This window comes from Papio anubis, chromosome 7, assembly GCF_008728515.1.
Source record: "Papio anubis isolate 15944 chromosome 7, Panubis1.0, whole genome shotgun sequence".
NCBI lineage: Eukaryota > Metazoa > Chordata > Mammalia > Primates > Cercopithecidae > Papio > Papio anubis.
The window spans coordinates 11,010,222-11,029,294 of NC_044982.1; the positions used below are offsets into that span (position 1 = coordinate 11,010,222).

Here is a 19,073-nt window from a genome sequence, read left to right on the forward strand (position 1 = left end):
GAAGGATCGCTTGAGCCCAGGAGGTCAAGGCTGCAGTGAGCCATAATCAGGCCACCGCACTCCAGCATGGGCAACAGGGCAAGACTCTTTTTCAATCAATCAGTCAGTTTGCACCAATAAAACCTTGCCAACCCAAGTCATTCCTCTGCCCTTAGTACAGTCCCTCCTGTCACAAACAAGGGACCTGATTTCTCAAAATATAATTTATGTCAAAATATCTAAGTAAACCTAACGAATGTAACAAGAATTCTCTCTTAAGCTGGCAGCTATGGCTTGTAAAAAAGAAACCCAACTTAAAAGTTATCTTCTGTCCTAAGATCTCTCTAAAACTCATAGCTTAAATGAAGCGTAATGACATTTATGTAACTACCAATCCATGAAAAAAAATTAAAACTACCTGAAATCATAAAATGTTTAATCTTCTAAAATAACGTGATCTATTTCTAAGGGTCTAATAACACAGACCCTGAAGCTATGACAAATAGACAATATAATCACACTAATACAGGCCTAATGGACTGTACTGAAAACCCGAGCAGTCCTTGCATTTTAAATAGGTGTGTGATACTGCTGTTTGCACAAGGAAACTCTGTGTCTCCTCACAGCAAATTCTTATTACGCAGACCATCAAAATTATTCAGACTTACACTAGATAGCATCTTCAATTTTCTACTTGGTAAAGGCTTGTTAAACATATAGAAAAACTTATTAATTAACTCTGAGAAAGAACACTTACATTCCTGGTAGAGCCCAGTGATTCCTTCAACTTATTAAGTTCCCTAGTGACTTCGATATGATCTCACTATGACTCATAAGCATGGGTCAAATTATTCACTTGGCAGCCTTTTCCTAGCTCTAATCATATTCTAGAGAGGTTTCTCACGTTGATGCTTCCCATCAATGTTTCTCATCATTCCACTTTTCAGATGAAACCTAAGGGTACCCAGGCAGATTTAAGGAAAAGCCAAAAGAAGCAAAATTGTGAATATGTACCACACTCCTCACTAGATGTGACAGCAAGGGACAATTTTGCAGACCCGGCCTTTGGTCCATGGCCTATATCCATCCAGAGGCAGTATGAAGTGACTTATTCATGGTGACTCTGTCTACAGGACAAGGTGGATCCCTCTAGTGCTCCTGCTTCCCTCATTTCTAAACCAAATGGCTCCAATGGATGTGTTTTAACCTCCTCTAAGATCCTAAGGTCCCTTAGCTTACAGCAGACATAAAGGTATCATGGGATATAGCAGACAATGAATGTAATAACCTTTTTTTCTGAGAATAATCTATTTTTCTTTCTCTGACACTGTGACGTGGGTGATCACTGAGGAGCAGTGCTCTCATCTGATGGGGCAGTCCCAGGGCGGGGGGCGGGGGGATACAGCTTTCCTTCCCCTTCCAAAACCTCTGGGGAAGGGGAGCAGGGGCAACTCCATCCAGTTCTAGCCTGACCTCATGGAGGAAGTCTGTTTTCAGAGTATTCTCAAGAGGAACTCAGGGAGATTAAATAAGCAACGAAGAACAGCCTCTAGAATGGCTCTGGGGAAAAGGAGCCATCCTGTCCCTTTTTGCCCTTTCCATGAGAAAATGCATCCTTCTTCCCACCTCTGCCTCGTAAAGCCACATTTCTAGACAAGTGCTCTCTTTAAGTCCCTGAAGATGAACAAAGCCTGCACGCCGCACGAGGGTGGGCTTCCTTCCCACGGCCACTGCACAGCCCCAGGCTCTACCAGGCTCCAGTCTTGGGATGCAGAAATCATGGAAAAGTCTTATAAAGACACCAGACACTGGGAGAATCTCTGCCACAGTCCCAATTATGTCCTCTTTGAAAAAGGGCCCCATTTTTTAAGAAGTAAAATACTCATTAAATCCCCTAGCTCGGTGGACTGCTGCCGACGTCTCCCTATCTAACTGTAGCAGTTTGCCAAGCACAGGACTCCAGAGATAGGCAGGTGGGGCCGCCGCCTCCGGCCTCACCCACCTCTGCTCCCTCCAGCCCACCCGCGCCTCCAGCTGTGTAGTTGACTCACCATCCAAACAGCAGCTTCCCCCAGAAAGTAGACCAGGGCTCAATGGCAATTCTTGTGGCAAATTTAATAGAAGAATATGAGAATCACCCTTACTTCCCACACACAAAACATCGCAGGCACTCCAAATCCTTACAGACACATGCACTTCAGAATTAACTCAGGCATGCACAGCATCCCTGTGCTGGAGTTTATTTTAAAAAACAATGCCAACGCCTCAGTTATCACAGTTTCTTTTTTTGTCCATCATTTTCCGTAACAAAAGAAGCTACACAAAATCTGGGGGGAGATACTGTCTTTGGAGACTGACACATTTGCAGAGGGGTCATGAATAATGATTACAAAGCTCCTATTTAACTCCTGAATCAGGCAAAGAATAAGCGACAATACAAGAATGAATTTTGTTTACAGCAATCTCATAATACAGCATTGAATCGTTACAGTGCAGTGGTTGGAATTAAGTCCACAATAAAATATTCTTAGCCCAAACACCAGACAAACTAAAATCACCCAACTGCTCACGAACCAAAATGATCAGTGCAAGCAGCTGCGGTCTCAATAGTGAAAACCAAAATGGGTAAGGCTTTTCTGGCAGTGAGTCTCTGACGTGAACGGCTCCCTCTCTGCTCAGTGAGGACCTGGCCGCCCTCACTTGGAGTCTTGGTCTTTCTTTTCATCTAAAAGGGCAGAGTGGATCCCCAGCTTTTTCAGTTCTTCCACCAGGTCCCCATTCTGGTGCATCTGCAGAAGAATGTCACAGCCCCCCACAAACTCGCCATTGAGGTACACTTGCGGGATGGTGGGCCAGTTGGAATAGTCTTTAATGCCTATGGAGAAAGAACATTTATTTGTTATTTAAATGGTGAAAGCTGAACCTTTTGTGATTAAATATGTCGTTCTGATCCACTAGTAGCAGACAACCCATTGTCCCTCCCTGGCTTCCCCCAATCTTAAGAGCACTGTGTTTGCTACTAAGAGCACGAGTTTTCGTGTCAAAGAGATCAGTGGTTAGGCCCTAACTTCCAATTACAAACCATCCACCCTCAGACAAGTCACCTGACTTCTCATCCTGTTTCCACCCTCATCTCACAAGGTTTTTGTGAGAATTAGGTAAGTAAGATCCTCAGTAAAATACCTGATATACTGCAGATTAATGGCAGAGGACTGGACTGGGTAATGCAAGTCACATAAGATACATAAGGCCATAATTCTTCATCTACTAGTCAAGCTTCAGGTGAAGCAAACTTGAAGAAATGTCACAACCAACTTCATACCCAAATGGATCCATCACGGTAATTCACGGCCAATTCGGGCAATCCCACCTGTGCGCTTTTCATGACTGTGACTGTCTAGGTTGGTGCAGGCCATCAGTTACTTCTGCTCGAGATGATGAGTTGCTGAGTTTTTTTGTTTTGTTTTGTTTTTAACAATTACTTTTACCCAGGGAAAAATTCCTGTCCCACGGCTATGGGTTGTCAGTTCCCATCTATCCAGCCACTGTGATGGGCTCTCTGTGGAGTGGATGATCAGGCTCTATGCAGAACCCAAAGAGACTGGTTAAGTCTAATGAAGGCCCAGAGCTCAGCAAGGGCCCTGTCCAGGGCTGGGGAGTTCGGGGGCTGAGACCCGCTCTACTCTCCAGAGCTCACAGCAACCAAGAAACCCAACCAGCAAGCATGTGATCAGTCCTGTGTGCAAATGGCTCTGAGGACACAGAGGAGATGAGGGATGCTCTGTGACAGCGCAGCTGTGTGACTACTCTGTTCAAGTCTGAGTCACAAGGACGACGACTGTAACAAAATGGTAAGAAAGAAATGTGGCTTCAATCTTAAGACATAAAAGATTACTCTTAACATTCCTCTTCATCATTCTACTTCCTTTTCTGCTTGTATGTTGAGATGACTGTCCTTTCAAAACCACAGCCGGCCATTAAAAAGCCTGTATTGGTCATGTTAAAAACGAAGATGATCAAAGCATGGCATATAGGAACTAACTCTTATGTGACACTTTTATATTTACACAGATATTTTTAAATGGCCAAAATGAGCATATGGGTAAACAAAACAGAAAAGTCAATAGATTGTTCAAGTATAGTACAGTTTACACAAATTGATTTTTATGTAAACAGACTAAAAATACAAAAACTTGCTCTTGATACCCTATAATTTATTATCATTTTCCAAATAAAATTACTGATTTCAGTTATATCACAAGTCCCAATATACAATTTATTTTTTTCTTAAAAGTTACTGCCTTATAAAAAACCTGCCTTTGCTCTTAACGACAGTCCTAGAGAAAGCCCCTTAACCAAGGGCTTTATCTTCCTTCTCCAGACGTCACATATTAAGAAAGGGTTACATTGCTCCAGGCCTCCAACAGGACACCTCTCAGCCACTCTGGGTGCTGGTAAAGAAACATCAGCTAGCTCTTTGGCAGTTGCTAATAAAGGGTAAATTCCATTAATCATCAAAATGTCTTTATAATGCCAAATATCTAGATATACTAGAATACCCTGATGAATTCAAGTTATTCATCACGCTGATGTTTGATGCTATGTCAACAAAAACAACTAGCATAATTTGTGTGCTTTTTACTTTCTTCAAACTCTGTCCTCAAATACAAAGTCTATCAAAACTTACTTTTTACAATGATGCCGATTACAAACTTTTATCTTTATGATGACTGACAGCTGGGTGCGAGATTAAGAAATGTTTAAAGTAAACATGATCTTCTTTTCGTTCTCTTAAACTTTCTTAAATACCTTTTATGCAAATGAATCACTGATGTGCATGAACGATCTGTTTTGTTTCAATGAGTAATATATTGCATGAAGTTTTCCGTAATAATCAGTTTTTACTGATTTATTTTGGTGGGTGTCTATAATTTTTGAAACACCCCAAAAATGGAAATAAGTTTGCTGTCTGAGAACTACCCAAAACTACGTTTTACCCTAAAAATACATGTTTCTAAAGTAAAATTGCTTTTCATCAATCATTTTTATAGTATCACGCTCAAAGCCCTGGGCTTGACTCATTCATTAAACTTTATGTTGCTGCAGATTGTATGTCCTGACTATGAGAGAAGGGGAGACTCCCAGAATCCTCACCACCAAAACTACCAAAATCAGCAGGCTTTCAGACATTCTGAACACCCAACACACACAGCCACATGCAAATGATACTAACTTCTCGTGAGCCACCTGCCTGTTCTTGACAGCAGCTGACAGTGTATGAAAATTAAATTTAGCTGTTTCTTTAATTTTTAGATGAATAGGTATAACAGGCAGCTGACATCAAGGCCAAACGTTGGCACCCTTCTTCATGACTATGCTATTTTCCATTTTTAAGAAAACTGATTACCAGTTTAAATATTTAAGGAACTAGCCAATTGCTTCCTATGGAGTGAAGCTGAGAAACTCCTAATAATAAAAGACTACTCTTCATAAGTTGAATATTAAAATGAATCCTGCGGACTCACAAGTAACTGTTTAAACATGGTTAGTCTCTCTCACACTTTAGTTTTCAAAAACTGCAATATGCAGTGGTAGTTCTTACAAATATCACTTGAAATAACTCAGAATTGGAGAGCTCCTCTTGAAAATTAGAAAATCATATCCAAGAATGAATTTTAATGATAATCATTATTTCATACGTAATAGACAGTGGTGATTCCATCCAGGGCAGAAAATGCTGACTGCAAAGTTATATGGCAGAGTAACACTAGGAACTGGTAGTTCGGAGGCTATCTTACAAAGTCAGTTTACGCACATCTAATGCTCCACTAAAAAAACCCATACAAACAAATTCATATTCCAAAGTATCAACCCAGAAAGAGGACAGAAATGTACTTTAAAATTCCCTTCCAGAACTTTCAAAAGGTATTTTTCAAAATTCATCACATTCAGAACACTGGACAATACTCCTGGTTTGGACACTAAATTATAAGAACAGCATAATCATAGTTTTCTTTCTTTTTATTTTTCCTGGTAGAACTTCACTATAGTAGCTTCAGAATCTAATATGAGTTCCAACTCTGTCTCTTACCTACTAGGCTCTGTGACCTTGGGCAAGTTGCACCACCTCTGAGAGTCACAATCTCTTCATATTCTCTAATTTAGAGAATGGCGTTAAGTCAAGATAAGATGATCTGAGCTGAAAGCACGGACATCAGTAGACCCTCACTAGAAGAAAAGCAAAGCACGGGGCAGAGTGGGCAAGGCATAGGCTTAAGGGTCAGTAGATCTGGTTTGCTAGCCTGTAAATGTAGCCTCAGACAAATCTGTTAAGCTCTTAGCCTCAGTTTCCTCATCTGTAAAATGGGAATATACTCCACGCCTCGCAGATTTATTATGAAGATTCCATGATATCTAATGAATGAAGTGAACTGAGCTCCTAGCATAGTACCAGGTACAGTGTGGACATTCTCTCCATACCAACATCCTCCACCACCCACCCTTCAGAGTAATGATTTTCTGAGAAAAATAGGCAACAGAAAAAGCATAGGAAAATAATGCAGGAAAAAGTGATTAAGTATACCATAAAGTAATAAACATACCATTCAGGCCAGGTGCAGTGGCTCACACCAGGTAATCCCAGCACTTTGGGAGGCCAAGGCTGGTGCATCACCTGAGGTCAGGAGTTCAGACTAGCCTGGCCAACATGGTGAAACCCTGTCCCTACAAAAAATCAAAAAAAAATTAGCCGGGCATGGTGCCAGGTACCTGTAATCCCAGCTCCTTGGGAGGCTGAGGCAGGAGAATCGCTTGAACCTGGGAGGCAAGGGTGGCAGTGAGCCAAGATTGCCCACTGCACTTCAGCCTGGGCAGCAGAGTGACACTGTCTCAAAAAAAAAAAATCTATTGAGTTAAGGATTACTGAGTTTCACTCTCTTTAAGCGTTTTACAAAAATAATCTTATTTAATCTTTACAAAAATCTGACAAGGCAGGTACAATTATCCCTACTTTACAGATGAAGGAAGTAAGGCTCAGAAGGGTTAAGTAACTCAACAAAACTCACAGTGACAGCATGCAGTGAAACCAGGATTTATATCCAGGCTTTTAGGAGTACAAAAGCCCAGACTCTTAACCACATGCTACCTGAGTCCCTCACCAGAGGTGGCCTCTACCCTCTAGCTGCCATCTGTCACTCCTGCCCATGAGCTACAAGTGCACTGCACACATATATGCAATATATGGGACTGTTTTATATCTTTAACATTTACATATACAAATGGTATTATGCCATAATTACATGTTTGCTACTTGCTTTTTGACTAAACATTGTATTTTTGAGATTCAGCCATGTTAAATACAACTAGATCTAGTTTATTTTAACTACAGTTTACCTTTCCATCATATGACTAAAGTTTATTTATCCGGTCTGCTACTAATAGACCAAGATCCCTTCCTGTCAGTTTTTCATTATTGCAAGCCACGCTACAATGAACGCCCCGACACAGGTATCCTAACACAGAGGTCCCCAACCTTTTTGGCACCGGGGACTGGTTTTGTGTAAGACAATTTTTCCATGGACCAGGAAAGGGTGGGGATGGCTTCAGGATGAAACTGTTCCACCTCACATCATCAGGCATTAGTTACATTCTTATAAGGAATGCACAACCTGGATTCCTCGCATGTGCAGTTCACAACAGGGTTTGTGCTCCTATGAGAACCTAATGCCATCACTGATGTGACAGGAGGTGGAGCTCAGGCAGTAAAGCTTGCTTGCCCACCGCTTACCTCCTGCTGTACGTCCTGGATCCCTGGCCTGGGGGCTGGGGACCCACGTCCTAACACACCCATGCAGAAGTCAGTCTCTAGGCCAGGGGCGGATAAACTGTAGTCTTCAGGCCAAATCCAGTCTACTTCCTATTTTTGTAAATAAAGTTTTATGGAAACTCAGCCTGCTCATTCATCTACATATTGCCCATGACTGACTTCAGGCTATCTAACAGCAGAGTTGAATAGATGCAACAAAGATCACACTGCCTACAAAGCCTGACATACTTACTCTCTGGCCCTTTACTAGGGTAAGTTTGCAGATCCCCCTCTCTAGAATATACACCTAGGAGTCATGCAGCTGGGTCTTAGGCTCTGTTCACCCATAACTTGACTGGGTACTGACAGTTACTCCTCCAAAGTGTTGGTGCCATTTTATACTACCATCTGCAGCTTACTACATGTGCACCACACAAACACATACACACAACTTGTTATCCAACTTTTAAGGTTCACCAGCATGACACGTGTTTCACTACTGTCTTCAATTCCCTGATACTGAAAAGGTTGAGCGCATTTTCAAATGCTTAATATTCAACAATAGGATATGGTTATTTATTCCACAAATATTTGAGTCCCTATTCTGTCACTGTTCCAGAGGCAAGGACTACAGTGATGATCTAAATCGGCAGCAAATGTTTATAATGTCTTTAAGGCCACAGAGTTTGCAATATAATGACAAATAAAAGCAGCATTTATTTATTTATTGAAATGCTCACTGAAAGCTTGCTTTGCATAAGCCGTACATGCAGTGCCACAGGCAGCTGCATCAGACATGTTCCCTTCTCTCTGGAGGGCAAAATACTACGTATAGACAAGCATGGCCTCGATGTGTTTAAAAAAAAAAGCTGTTAGGAACTAGATCCAAATGTTCATACAATGGTTTCCATAAAATTATAGGTGATTTTCCTTCTTAAACTTTTCAGTGTTTTCCAAGTTGCTTCCATGAGCATACGTTCCTTTATTAAGACTAGGATTAGGAAGCGATGTCAGTCTACTGGGACCTGATCCCTTTGTGACTGTCTTCTGTGTGCACTCCAGATAAAAAGAGAAGTACAAGAAGGTCTTGAGAAGGCCAGAACACAATGCTGCCTCATAGTCACCTTTGTTCCTTGGGTCACAGTCTTAAGATCTGTCCGCATCACACTCCTGGGAACCAAGTACCCAAAACTAGGAAAGAATGTTTTCCTCTGGTTTGGGCCCTTTGTAAAGTTCAGGTCTCCTTGGCATAAGAACCAACACAAGGCCAGTTTTGCAAGAGCTCTGTTCCTATTACTAGAAATGACCTTGGATCTGGTGTACACAGCTTTGGCTGGCAAAAGCAAGCATCAGACAGCCCATTAGTTGCTCTTGGTAAATAAAGCTGTATAGAGAAGAGGGGAAGAGTCTTAATACCCTGGCTGAACTAATCCCCATTTTGGGAACGTGCTTTTACCACCCTGCCCCAGTCCAAATGTTAATACACTAATACTTACACTAATCTTTACTTTTCTAATCAATAAAAGAGGTATATGTTATATTCAATATCTATACAACACATTTATTAACCAAAATAGCAATCTGATGAAACTCACTAGTCAAGGAATGTAAGGGTTAAATTCCTGTTGCTGCTGTTTGAATACTTAAGAAAGTAAACTCCGCGGTGGCTCAAGCCTGTAATCCCAGCACTTTGGGAGGCCCAGACGGGCGGATCACGAGGTCAGGAGATCGAGACCATCCTGGCCGACACGGTGAAACCCCGTCTCTACTAAAAAATACAGAAAACTAGCCGGGCGAGGTGGCGGGCGCCTGTAGTCCCAGCTACTCGGGAGACTGAGGCAGGAGAATGGCGTGAACCCGGGAGGCGGAGCCTGCAGTGAGCTGAGATCCGGCCACTGCATTCCAGCCTGGGCGGCAGAGCGAGACTCCGTCTCAAAAAAAAAAAAAAGAAAGCAAACTCCGAAACCAGACATCAGACATGGATAAAAGACAGAAAAATAAAATGGTATCAGTACATATTCTTATTTTTGCTCCTACTTTCAGTTTATTAGCTATATTCCAGCATATCTCATTTCCAGTTATATTAAACAAGAGAAAATAAATTCACAAACCAAAGACCTCAAAACATTATACTAAGCGAGATAACAACACAACTTTTTATTAGTGCCATATTGGCAATTTGCAGCGGACCCCCTGCAAGGTCTCTGTTAAAAGACTGCAAAACAGTTACTCCTCTTTTAAGCAGAGAAGCTGTCTTTGAAGGAAGACTGCAGGTCCTTTGCCTTGTACATGATAAAACTGAGCCCAGTAACTGGTGGCATTCTAGTTGACCAGGAAGACAAAAGGGTCATGAGAATAACACATGGCAATATTACAAATACGTGGTAATTTGAACCTGCCCTGTCAACTCCTCAACTTAACATGCCTTCTAGGTCCCAGCCACACCACTATCACCTACAGCAAATGGAAGATCACTCATCACCAAGAGTCTTTAAGGACTAGATAATCTGGGAAAAAATACGTTTGAAAACCATAAAGTGCTATATGAAGCCAGCTACCATTTACCGGGTGCTTTCTGTGCCAGGTAAGATGATACACACTTTCTGTAATTTTTACTTTGTCTTCCTAACAAAAACTTTGCCAAATTGTCTCATTATCCTCAAATGCAGTTGAGTGACTTAAGTTTTACACCTGATTAGCCACAAAAGAGGATTTCGACCCAAAGCTTTTCCAAACACCAGCCTGTCTCATCAATGTAAGGAATGACTATGGTTAGTAATTTCAAATTTAGAGTAACAGAGAACCTGGCATCTCTTTTTAGCACACACCTGGCACCTCTTTTTAGCTAGGGACATGCAGGGACTCAGTCGCTGAAAGTCTCTAACTGGGATGCAGGTACCCTAAGTCACTCTCTAGAAGGAACAGGTACAGCCTTCCCAGTTCTCCACCAACCCTGACTATCCTGGCCTCTTCCTCCTCCCCCACTCAGATAAGACTGGCGAATGCACGTGGGGTACTTGGAAAAGATGCTAATTAGCTGCAGCCTCCCGTCTCCTGGCCTGATCCATCTGGCCCCTGGTCCCCTGGGCTCCGAGGCTGAGCCAGTGAGTTAGTCCAGCGCCCAGGAGCCAGGGCTGCTGCTTTTCCCCACAAACCTCTCCAAGCCCTGGCCCACATACATTCAGCCCTGTGTTTGAGTATCTAAAGCCAAATGTCATGACTTTTCCCTGACAACACAGATCCCGACTAAGACCTGCCGACAGCAGTCCCAACCCTTTGCTTGTAGCAACCACAGAGGATGGTGCTTGCCACCCTGAGCCGTGCGCCAAGAGAGATCAGCCTCCGACCTCACTAGCCTCAAAGACAACTTCAGTCCTCTCCCCACCATCGACAGCCCCAGACCGTTACCCACGAGCAGGCCAATGGCTTCCAACCTCCCCAGAGTGTCCGCGAAAGTACCTATCTCACAGCGGGTCCTTACTGAGTTTCCTAACCGTGCAGAGCAGTCAGGCTGCAGGCCGCCCTCCTCCGAGTCAGTCATTGACAAGCCGCCCCGAAACGCCTATATTAGCTCGAAGTGAGGATAACTGAACCCTCAGGACTTGACCTACTGCTCAAGTTGGCAACAGTAGAGAGCCCCAGATCCTCAAGACTCAGTCAAATCAACCACACCTGCAGCCCAAACTCTACTCCAGGACAGTACTCCTCGCCCTAACCCGGCTCGAACCTCCAGACAGACCCCAGCCGATGGAGCCCCGCTCTCCAGCCCGGCGCGGCGGAACCCCTCGGCCTCGTGCAGCGATGCTCCTGGGCCCAGGGCGGAGGGTGCCTGCCCGGCACACTGGCCTGACCTTGTCGGAGTTCGGGGTCGTCCAGCACGTTGTAGGCCGCGTAGTCGCTGACGCCGTGCAGCCGCAGGATCTGCACCACGGCGTTGCTGAAGCCGCACTGGGGCTGCTCCGGCGTCCCCTTGAGGAAGACCACCACCTTGTCCTTCTTCACCAGCGCGTCCAGCTGCTCCGCCGAGCCGCCGCCGCCCGCGCCCGAGCCCGCCGCCCGCACGCCCGGACCCCAAAGGCCACCGCCGCCCGTGCCGCGCCCCCAGCGGAGCAGAACCGCCGCCGCTCGGCCGAGGGACCCGCTCATCTCCGCACGCTCGCCGGAACCCACGACAGCCCAGGCACACAGCTGGCCACCCGGAGCGCTCCCCGGCTCGCGGCAGTTCGACCCACCCACTGGAGACCCTCATTGGACCGGCTCTAAACTGCCCTCCGTGATTGGACAACACTGATCGGCAATTACTCGATTCTACCAATCACGTTGCTCGTCCCGTCCGGCAGGTAGGAGGTGGGCCTTATGCCTGAGTCGCATCCTACTGCCTTACTATTGGCCGTCGGCAACCGCTTTGCTAGTTAATTGGAGAAAATGGATGTCCATCGGGGTCACGCTTGCAGGGCAACGAGAGGCAAAACAAGAGGGAAGACGACTTTCCTCCCGTGAGCCAATGAGGCCAGTTGGGATACCCTGAGACAACTGGGAGAGGCGCGGGACTTGCCCGTTCCGCGGAATGCCGGGAAGGGGTCACCTCCCAATGAAGTTTCCGGTTCCGGTGTCGGCGGTGGTTGAATTGCCATGGCAACGTGGTTGGTGGGCGCGTGGTTCCGGTCTCTTGGGAGGTAGCGGAGCTAGGCCGGGCCAGTATCCGCCTCTCCCAGCTTAGGTGGGCGTCCCTGGGCGCCTGCGGAGCGCCGCGGCCGAATGCGGTTCGTCGTGGCGGAGAGCGGGAGCCTGACCGGGGTTCCAGCGCTCGGGCTGTAGCCTAGGCTCCGCCGCCACGTGGGAGCTGAGGCTCGCTCTGGGGCTTCCGCCTCCGGCACGCGATTATTTCTCTAGAACAATTTTCATTTTTAAAGTTTGTAAAGCGCTTTTGCCTGTGTGATTTCCTCTGGGTTTCGTTTTTCTTCCTTTCTTTTTGTAGAGACGGAAGTGGGGGGGAGGGTGGTCTCACTTTGTTGCCCAGGCTGGTCTCGAACTCCTGGCTTCAAGGGATCCTCCTGCCTCGGCCTCTTAAAGTGCTGGGATTACAGGCGTGAGCCACCGCGTTCGGCCGCCTCTGAGTTTCCAGCCTCGTTGGTCCTCCAGCCTTTTAAGCTGTTGGGCCTAGGATCAGGAAAGGTTTGTTGAATGGGGAACTAAGAAGTGAATTCGTTCGTTCTACAAACGTCTCCTGAGCAGCCGCTGGGTGCTAGGTGCGGTGCCAGCGCGGAATGTCCAGGGAGACCTGGTGCCCAAAGCTTGGAGCCAGCGTGACAAATGAGAAGCAGATACAAAGCAGTGTGGGAGTGCAGAGGAGGGAAAGCAAGCCTCCTTAGGCCCATTGCTTCTTCTGTTCTCCCTTGTTCTTACCAGTGTTTGACAATATACAGGATTTACTAGCTTGGTTATTGACTTCTCTACCCGGCACTCAACTTTATTCACTGCTGTATCCTCAGTGCCTAGGACGGTGCTTGGAACGTGGTAAGTGCTCCTACTGGCGGGAAGAATAAATCCGGAAGAGCAGGACCAGTGGATTTATATAATCTGTAGTCTTGGAGCCGCATGGGGTTGGTAGTACCCTCTAGCACACCAGACTTGCAGAAAAAGCATACTCCAGAGGAAGCTGAGGCATGCCTGCTCGAGAGCCAGCTGTTCCATGTGCAATTTTCCTCTGATAGTTTCTGGTCACTGTTGCCACGGTGATAATGACTGGGCTATGTCATTATCTATCCGCCAACAGTAAGATAAGCTTTGCAGTCGAGATATTGTTTAGCAGATGGAGTGTTTTCTGTTGGACACTAAGTACTGCTACAAGTTACTCCTTTTTTTAAACTTTGAGTATTTTTTTACAGTGTTGCTGGAGGTGATCTGTTTATGCTTTGAGAGTGTTCAAATTTAAAATCAGAAAATCAGCACATGTCAGTGAGTGAGTCTTTCAAATAATCCTTCGCCATGAAACCTGAGCCTAGTAAACTATGAAAGTAAACTCGGGACGTTACCTGGAAGTCTCGGTGTCGTATTTTCACCTCCATCAATATTATTGATGCTTGCTCATTTTCTAATGTGGGACCTGAAATTTACCAGGTGCTTAAAGAATCTTTTTGTTTTTCAGATTCATTGATTCCGGGTAAATCAGAGGAACAAACAACATGAACAGAAATATGTAGAAAATGCTATTATGCTGAAGCATAATTGTTGTTTCAGAAGTCCAGCATCTGGTGCACTTAACAATAGAGAATATATTAAATTCTTCCCAAAATAACCTGTTGTTCATGGCTGTGTTTAAGTTTTTTGTTTGTTTTTAAGTAAATATTGGTGATTTGTTGCCAAAAACCTAAACTGTTTATTGCTGTCAACTTAACAAACAGGCTCCCTAAAAGAAAATGGCATTTATTCAGGAATAGAGCATTGCAATGAGAAAATGCATGCTATAGTTAACCGTGTGTATCCTGGGAGATTGAGGAAGACAAAGGTCTTTAAAGGAAAAATGAGGAGGGTTACATAATTGTTTTGAGGTAATTATTTTTGACCACAAGGATTAGTAACAAAGATGACGCCAGGCCCAGGTTGGACAGGCGGTTGCTCGGCAGGCATTGCAGATGTATTTTTTGTGTAAGGTTGAGATGGCCTTTGTGCAGGATTGTAGTTTTGCAATCTTTTGTGATCGTTTTTGCTATTAGGCATTTATGCTTGCGAACTCTTTGTGACTTTCCCTGTGTCTATTTTGATTCTGACATCTTTCTCATTGCCCACTCTAAACTAATTCTGCTTTTGTGTTGACTGACATTGGGAGAAGAATGTGCAAACGTATATCCTGAGACCGAGCAGTAATGAGGAGTGTCGTGTTCCTTACCTAATGTATAATATTGGGCTCAGAAGCACTTGTCTTTTTTGTTTGTTCAACGTTGTATTAAGTTGAGAACGCAGCTGCCATTAAAGATTAAGAGTAATCCTTGAGAAGGAAGAGTACAAAGCCTGTGTTTTGCTAAATCATAGTGAAGTTGCCGTGTTTTTGTAGAACATGATAAGAACATAGAGTGTGTGAAATGCTAAGGATATGGAAAAGCATGTTGGTGCTTTTTCAAGGAGCTGTTTTGATAGCATGACCAAGGGCAGGAAACAGATCGTGTATCCAAACCAAGGAAATTGAAACAATACATCTAAATTTAAATTTTTAATAAAACAACCCAAAATATGGTGAAATACTTAGCACCAAATGTCAGTGATCTTAAGAAGCAAAGAAAACAGTATTCGAAATATTTCGTCTAAAGTATCAACTTTTGCCTATATTTTGGCATTTTGGTTTTAAAATTCCTCTTTAGTCCTATGATGAAAACATGACAAAATATACAACTTAAATAAACAATTGTCATCAGTCTGCATCTATGGCCAAATGTTTTGGGTGTTTTGAGTAAATGGCCTTAGTTTGTGATCGTTTCCTGCCCCGTGGACATTAGTGAAGAGGTGAGGGTGGGAAGTACTCAGAAACTTCTGAGAATCCTGGGATTTGAGTCACAGGATGGATTAAACCCCAAACTAAATAATCATGCCATGTAAACATGCTGACTCAGGCATCCTAAAAATGTTTTTCTTGCGTTTATTTATAGATAAGGCTTTACTATATTTAGTAGAACTCCTGTTTTCTATCCACTTCTCCAAAAACAAATTGACCATTGAATTCATAGTGTAAACCTTCACATATCTGAGATAGCCCCTTTATCAGCCCCAAATGAAGAACTAGAGTTCAGATTATTGAACTGAAGGTGATGCTTTATCTGAGCACTCCACATGTCAGTGTTTCTGTACCTTTCCTTTTTAAAAAAATTATTTTTGAAGAGATGAGTTCTCAGTAGGTTGCCCAGACTGGTCTCCAACATCTGGTCTCAAATAGTCCTCCCGCCTTGCCCTCCCAAAATACTAGGGTTATAGGTGTGAGCCGCTGCACCGGCCCTGTTCCTTTTATACTCAGTGCTGCATTCTTGTTTGTTCTTAGAAAATGAGAGGGTGTGTTTGCATGAGAATGTGTGGTACAGAAGTGTCTATCTGAGCTGGCCAGAACATTCTGCAAATGTCATATTAAGGACAAGGTGGCTGCTTGGATTGTACAAGGAGCCAAACCACCACACATTCCTAAGCTAAAATAGCATTTGGGACCCAGAGTTCTGTTGACCTGAGCTAGAACCTGAAACCTTTCTCTGTGGTGCACTGAGCTAACATCTAGCAGTTTTAGAGCATCACTGCAACCCTGGAATTAACTGGATTCCCTGACAATACCAAAAATAATGTGTAAGGAACTGAAGCAAAATCCAGCCGTCAGAATTTTTCTAGTTCCTAGTATGGAGCTAGAAATGCTTGTTGGATTTCCACTACCTCTATCTGACAAGGCAGCTGGTTTATTAATATTTCTTTGGCCGAGGCTTTGCTCATGACAGCCGCCCACATCTTGGAGACAGGAAGGCAGGCCAGCCTCCACTGTGTCACACAATTCCTGCTCCCTTCACCTGACCCGAGTCACTGGGTCACTGAAGAGAAAGGGCATGCTATAGATCTGGTTAGTTCAGTCTAGAATAGACTGTGGGAGCTAGGTGAGCGTTTATGAAAAGCCCAGATGCCATGACAACCCAGTTTTGTCCTGGAGTTTGGGTAGAGGTGTAGTACTGGGCTCTGGTCTTAAATGTTGCTGAGTACTTGAGTTCTTTTTGGTTTTCCTCAGATTTTTCCACATCTATTTTCCCCTTTCTGGATTTTGGACAAATCCAAATTGATGTCTGCTAAAGGTTGTATATAATTCAAGAATTTCTTCATATAAAGGCTGCAGAGTTGTAAGGAATCTGTGTGTACTTTCTCTGCTCCTAAATATTTACCCCCAAGTGTTATCATCTTGCATAGATTGTACTTTTTTTGTTAAATTTTTGTGTATATACGTGAATTCATTAGAACCATACATTAACCCTAGGATAGCAGTTTTCAGACATTTTGGTCTCCAAATTATGTTTTTTATGTTTTTTCCCGTATATAATATGTTAGACATTAGCACTTGTGTCTCTAAGTTTTTTGCCTTCACATGCAATTTCTGTTCTCTTGCTGATTCATAGCATCGCCAATAAGTCCTGTAGAAAATCAACTATCTCAGTTATCTTTGCTGGTTCTGCATATATACTAAATACACAGATGATTTTTGTGCTTTGCAAATTAAAATGACAAAATGTTCAATCCAAAAATCTAATAGCTGGATGTGGTGGCTCACGCCTGTAATCCCAGCACTTTGGTAGGCCAAGGCGGGCAGATCACCTAAGGTCAGGAGTTCAAGACCAGCCTGACCAACATGGTGAAACCCCGTCTCTACTAGAAATACAAAAAATTAGCCAGGCGTGGTGGCGGGTGCCTGTAATCCCAGCTACTCGGGAGACTGAGGCAGGAGAATTGCTGGAACCCAGGAGGCAGAGGTTGCAGTGAGCTGAGATTGCGCCACTACACTGCATACTCCAGCCTGGGCAACAGAGCGAGACTCTGTCTCAAATAAACAAACAGAAAACCAAAAATCTAATAAAAAAATCTAAGCTCATAGCCTGCTGTTTCTGAAAGCTGTGTACCTCTTGTCCCCATGCTACTTTCTCGCATTGAGGACCAAGCTCCTTGGCTGCATGCCTTGAAAGTCATACACCTGTTGGACTTCATTCTGTTGCCTTATTTAATAACAAGGACATGGGCCTGAATCATATCTCCCGGAAAGTGGTATTAAGAATTAAGTGGTAATCATAAAACTTGTTAAGCCTTTTGATTAAAGGTGATGAAAGAATTGTTTATTTTCCCCAACTGCCTGTTTAATGGCAATGTTTTGTAGTATTATGTGTTTCATTTTTTTTCAACCAGTAGTTTTTATAACTCACATTATTACATTCCAAAGACCTGAAAAGGTCCCTAGATCACAGAATAGATAGAGTAAGGAGCCAGTGCTGCTGTTTCGTGTGTCAAACCTGTTATTAAGATTTATCTGTTCGTTATGTCTCCCTCTGATAGTACTGAGTTTGCAGCCAGAAGAACATTTAGGAAGTTTAATTGTTTTCTTTTGAATAATTGCTGAGATGTATTGCCAAGGCCATAAATGCACTTTATGGTGAGTCAGAATTTCACTTTGTACTTCAATCTTTGAGCTTTAATAATTTCATGCCTTCACAATGCAGTCTTGCTATTGTGGGAACCCATTGCTCCAGCCTTCTTCAATTGTTCGTCTAGGCCTGGCACTGTGGCTCATGCCTATAATCCCAGCACTCTGGGAGACCGAGGCTGGCGGATCACTTGAGATCAGGAGTTCGAGACCAGCCTGGCCAATGTGGTGAAACCCCAGCTCTACTAAAAATATAAAATTAGCCAAGCTTGGTGGTGGGTGCCTGTAGTCCCAGCTACTCGGGAGGCTGAGGCAGGAGAATTGCTTGAGCCCAGGAGGTGGAGGTTGCAGTCAGCCACGATCACACCACTGCACTCCAGCCTGGGTGACAGAGCAAGACTCTGTCTCAAAAATAAATAAATAGAAAACAGTTCATGTAGCAAAAAAGAAATAGACCCCAGTTTCATTGCAGGGAGGGGAGGGATGATTCAGGTTACAAATGGGATGAGGCATTAATTGTTCACTTTCCTTTGCTGGAAAAAAATGGAGGATTTTAAATATTATTTTCTCCTTTTACAGTCAGAAAAATCCTATTTGCTAATTCTAAACGTACTATTTTTTGAAAGTGTATCCTAGTGAGATACTGTTAATTGATATCAAATTTTAGTGAGCCACAGTTTGAAAGAGTTTTAATAAAAGACTATCATAAGGCTGGGTGTGGTGGCTTATGCCTATAATCCCAGCCCTTTGGGAGGCCAAGGCAGGTGGATCACCTGAGGTCAGGAATTTGAGACCAGCCTGGCCAACATGGTGAAACCCCATCTCTACTAAAAATACAAAAAATTAGCTGGGCATGGTGGTGGGTGCCTGTAATCCAAGGTACTGAGGAGGCTGAGGCAGGAGAATCACTTGAACCCAGGAGGCGGAGGTTGCAGTAAGCTGAGATCATGCCATTCCATTCCAGCCTGGGCAACAAGAGCAAAAGTTCATCTTAAAAAAAAAAAAGACTGTATCATAAAACAATTACATTCTGTTAAAAAAAAAAACTTTTTTGCATAAGCTTTATTACATAGACAAAATTGGGTGACCAAAATAATTTTGTATTATAATATTTTAGTAATTTTGTATTTTAATACAAAATTCTTC

General features: G+C 43.6%; 1 protein-coding gene, 1 long non-coding RNA gene and 1 other non-coding gene across 5 annotated transcripts; 2 read left to right on the forward strand and 1 right to left on the reverse strand.

The window, feature by feature from the left end:
• Positions 1–2,075: 2,075 nt before the first annotated feature.
• Positions 2,076–12,129, reverse strand: GLRX5 (glutaredoxin 5). The gene is made up of 2 exons (XM_003902235.4): positions 11,635–12,129; positions 2,076–2,854 (listed from the first exon to the last, which is right to left on the reverse strand). The coding sequence occupies exons 1-2, from the start codon at positions 11,927–11,929 to the stop codon at positions 2,676–2,678; spliced, it is 474 nt and encodes a 157-aa protein (XP_003902284.2). The 5' UTR covers positions 11,930–12,129; the 3' UTR covers positions 2,076–2,675.
• Positions 12,130–12,146: 17 nt separating this feature from the next.
• On the forward strand, positions 12,147–14,776 carry LOC101010856. Of its 3 annotated transcripts, none has more exons than XR_004184788.1 (3): positions 12,147–12,459; positions 13,193–13,300; positions 13,932–14,776. It is a non-coding gene; the product is annotated as an uncharacterized LOC101010856 (long non-coding RNA). The 3 variants fall into 3 exon arrangements; XR_004184789.1 differs by having other exon boundaries at positions 12,151–12,503; XR_004184790.1 differs by lacking the exon at positions 12,147–12,459 and adding an exon at positions 12,510–12,958.
• Positions 13,361–13,635, forward strand: LOC116276209. The gene has a single exon (XR_004185640.1).
• Positions 14,777–19,073: the final 4,297 nt, after the last annotated feature.

Coding starts and splice junctions, on each gene's coding strand:
- GLRX5 (XM_003902235.4), bottom strand. CDS start 11,929: ATGAGCGGGTCCCTCGGCCGAGCGGCGGCGGTTCTGCTCCGCTGGGGG. Junction 2,855..11,634: donor CGACCCCGAACTCCGACAAG/GTCAGGCCAGTG, acceptor CTTTCTCCATAG/GCATTAAAGACTATTCCAAC.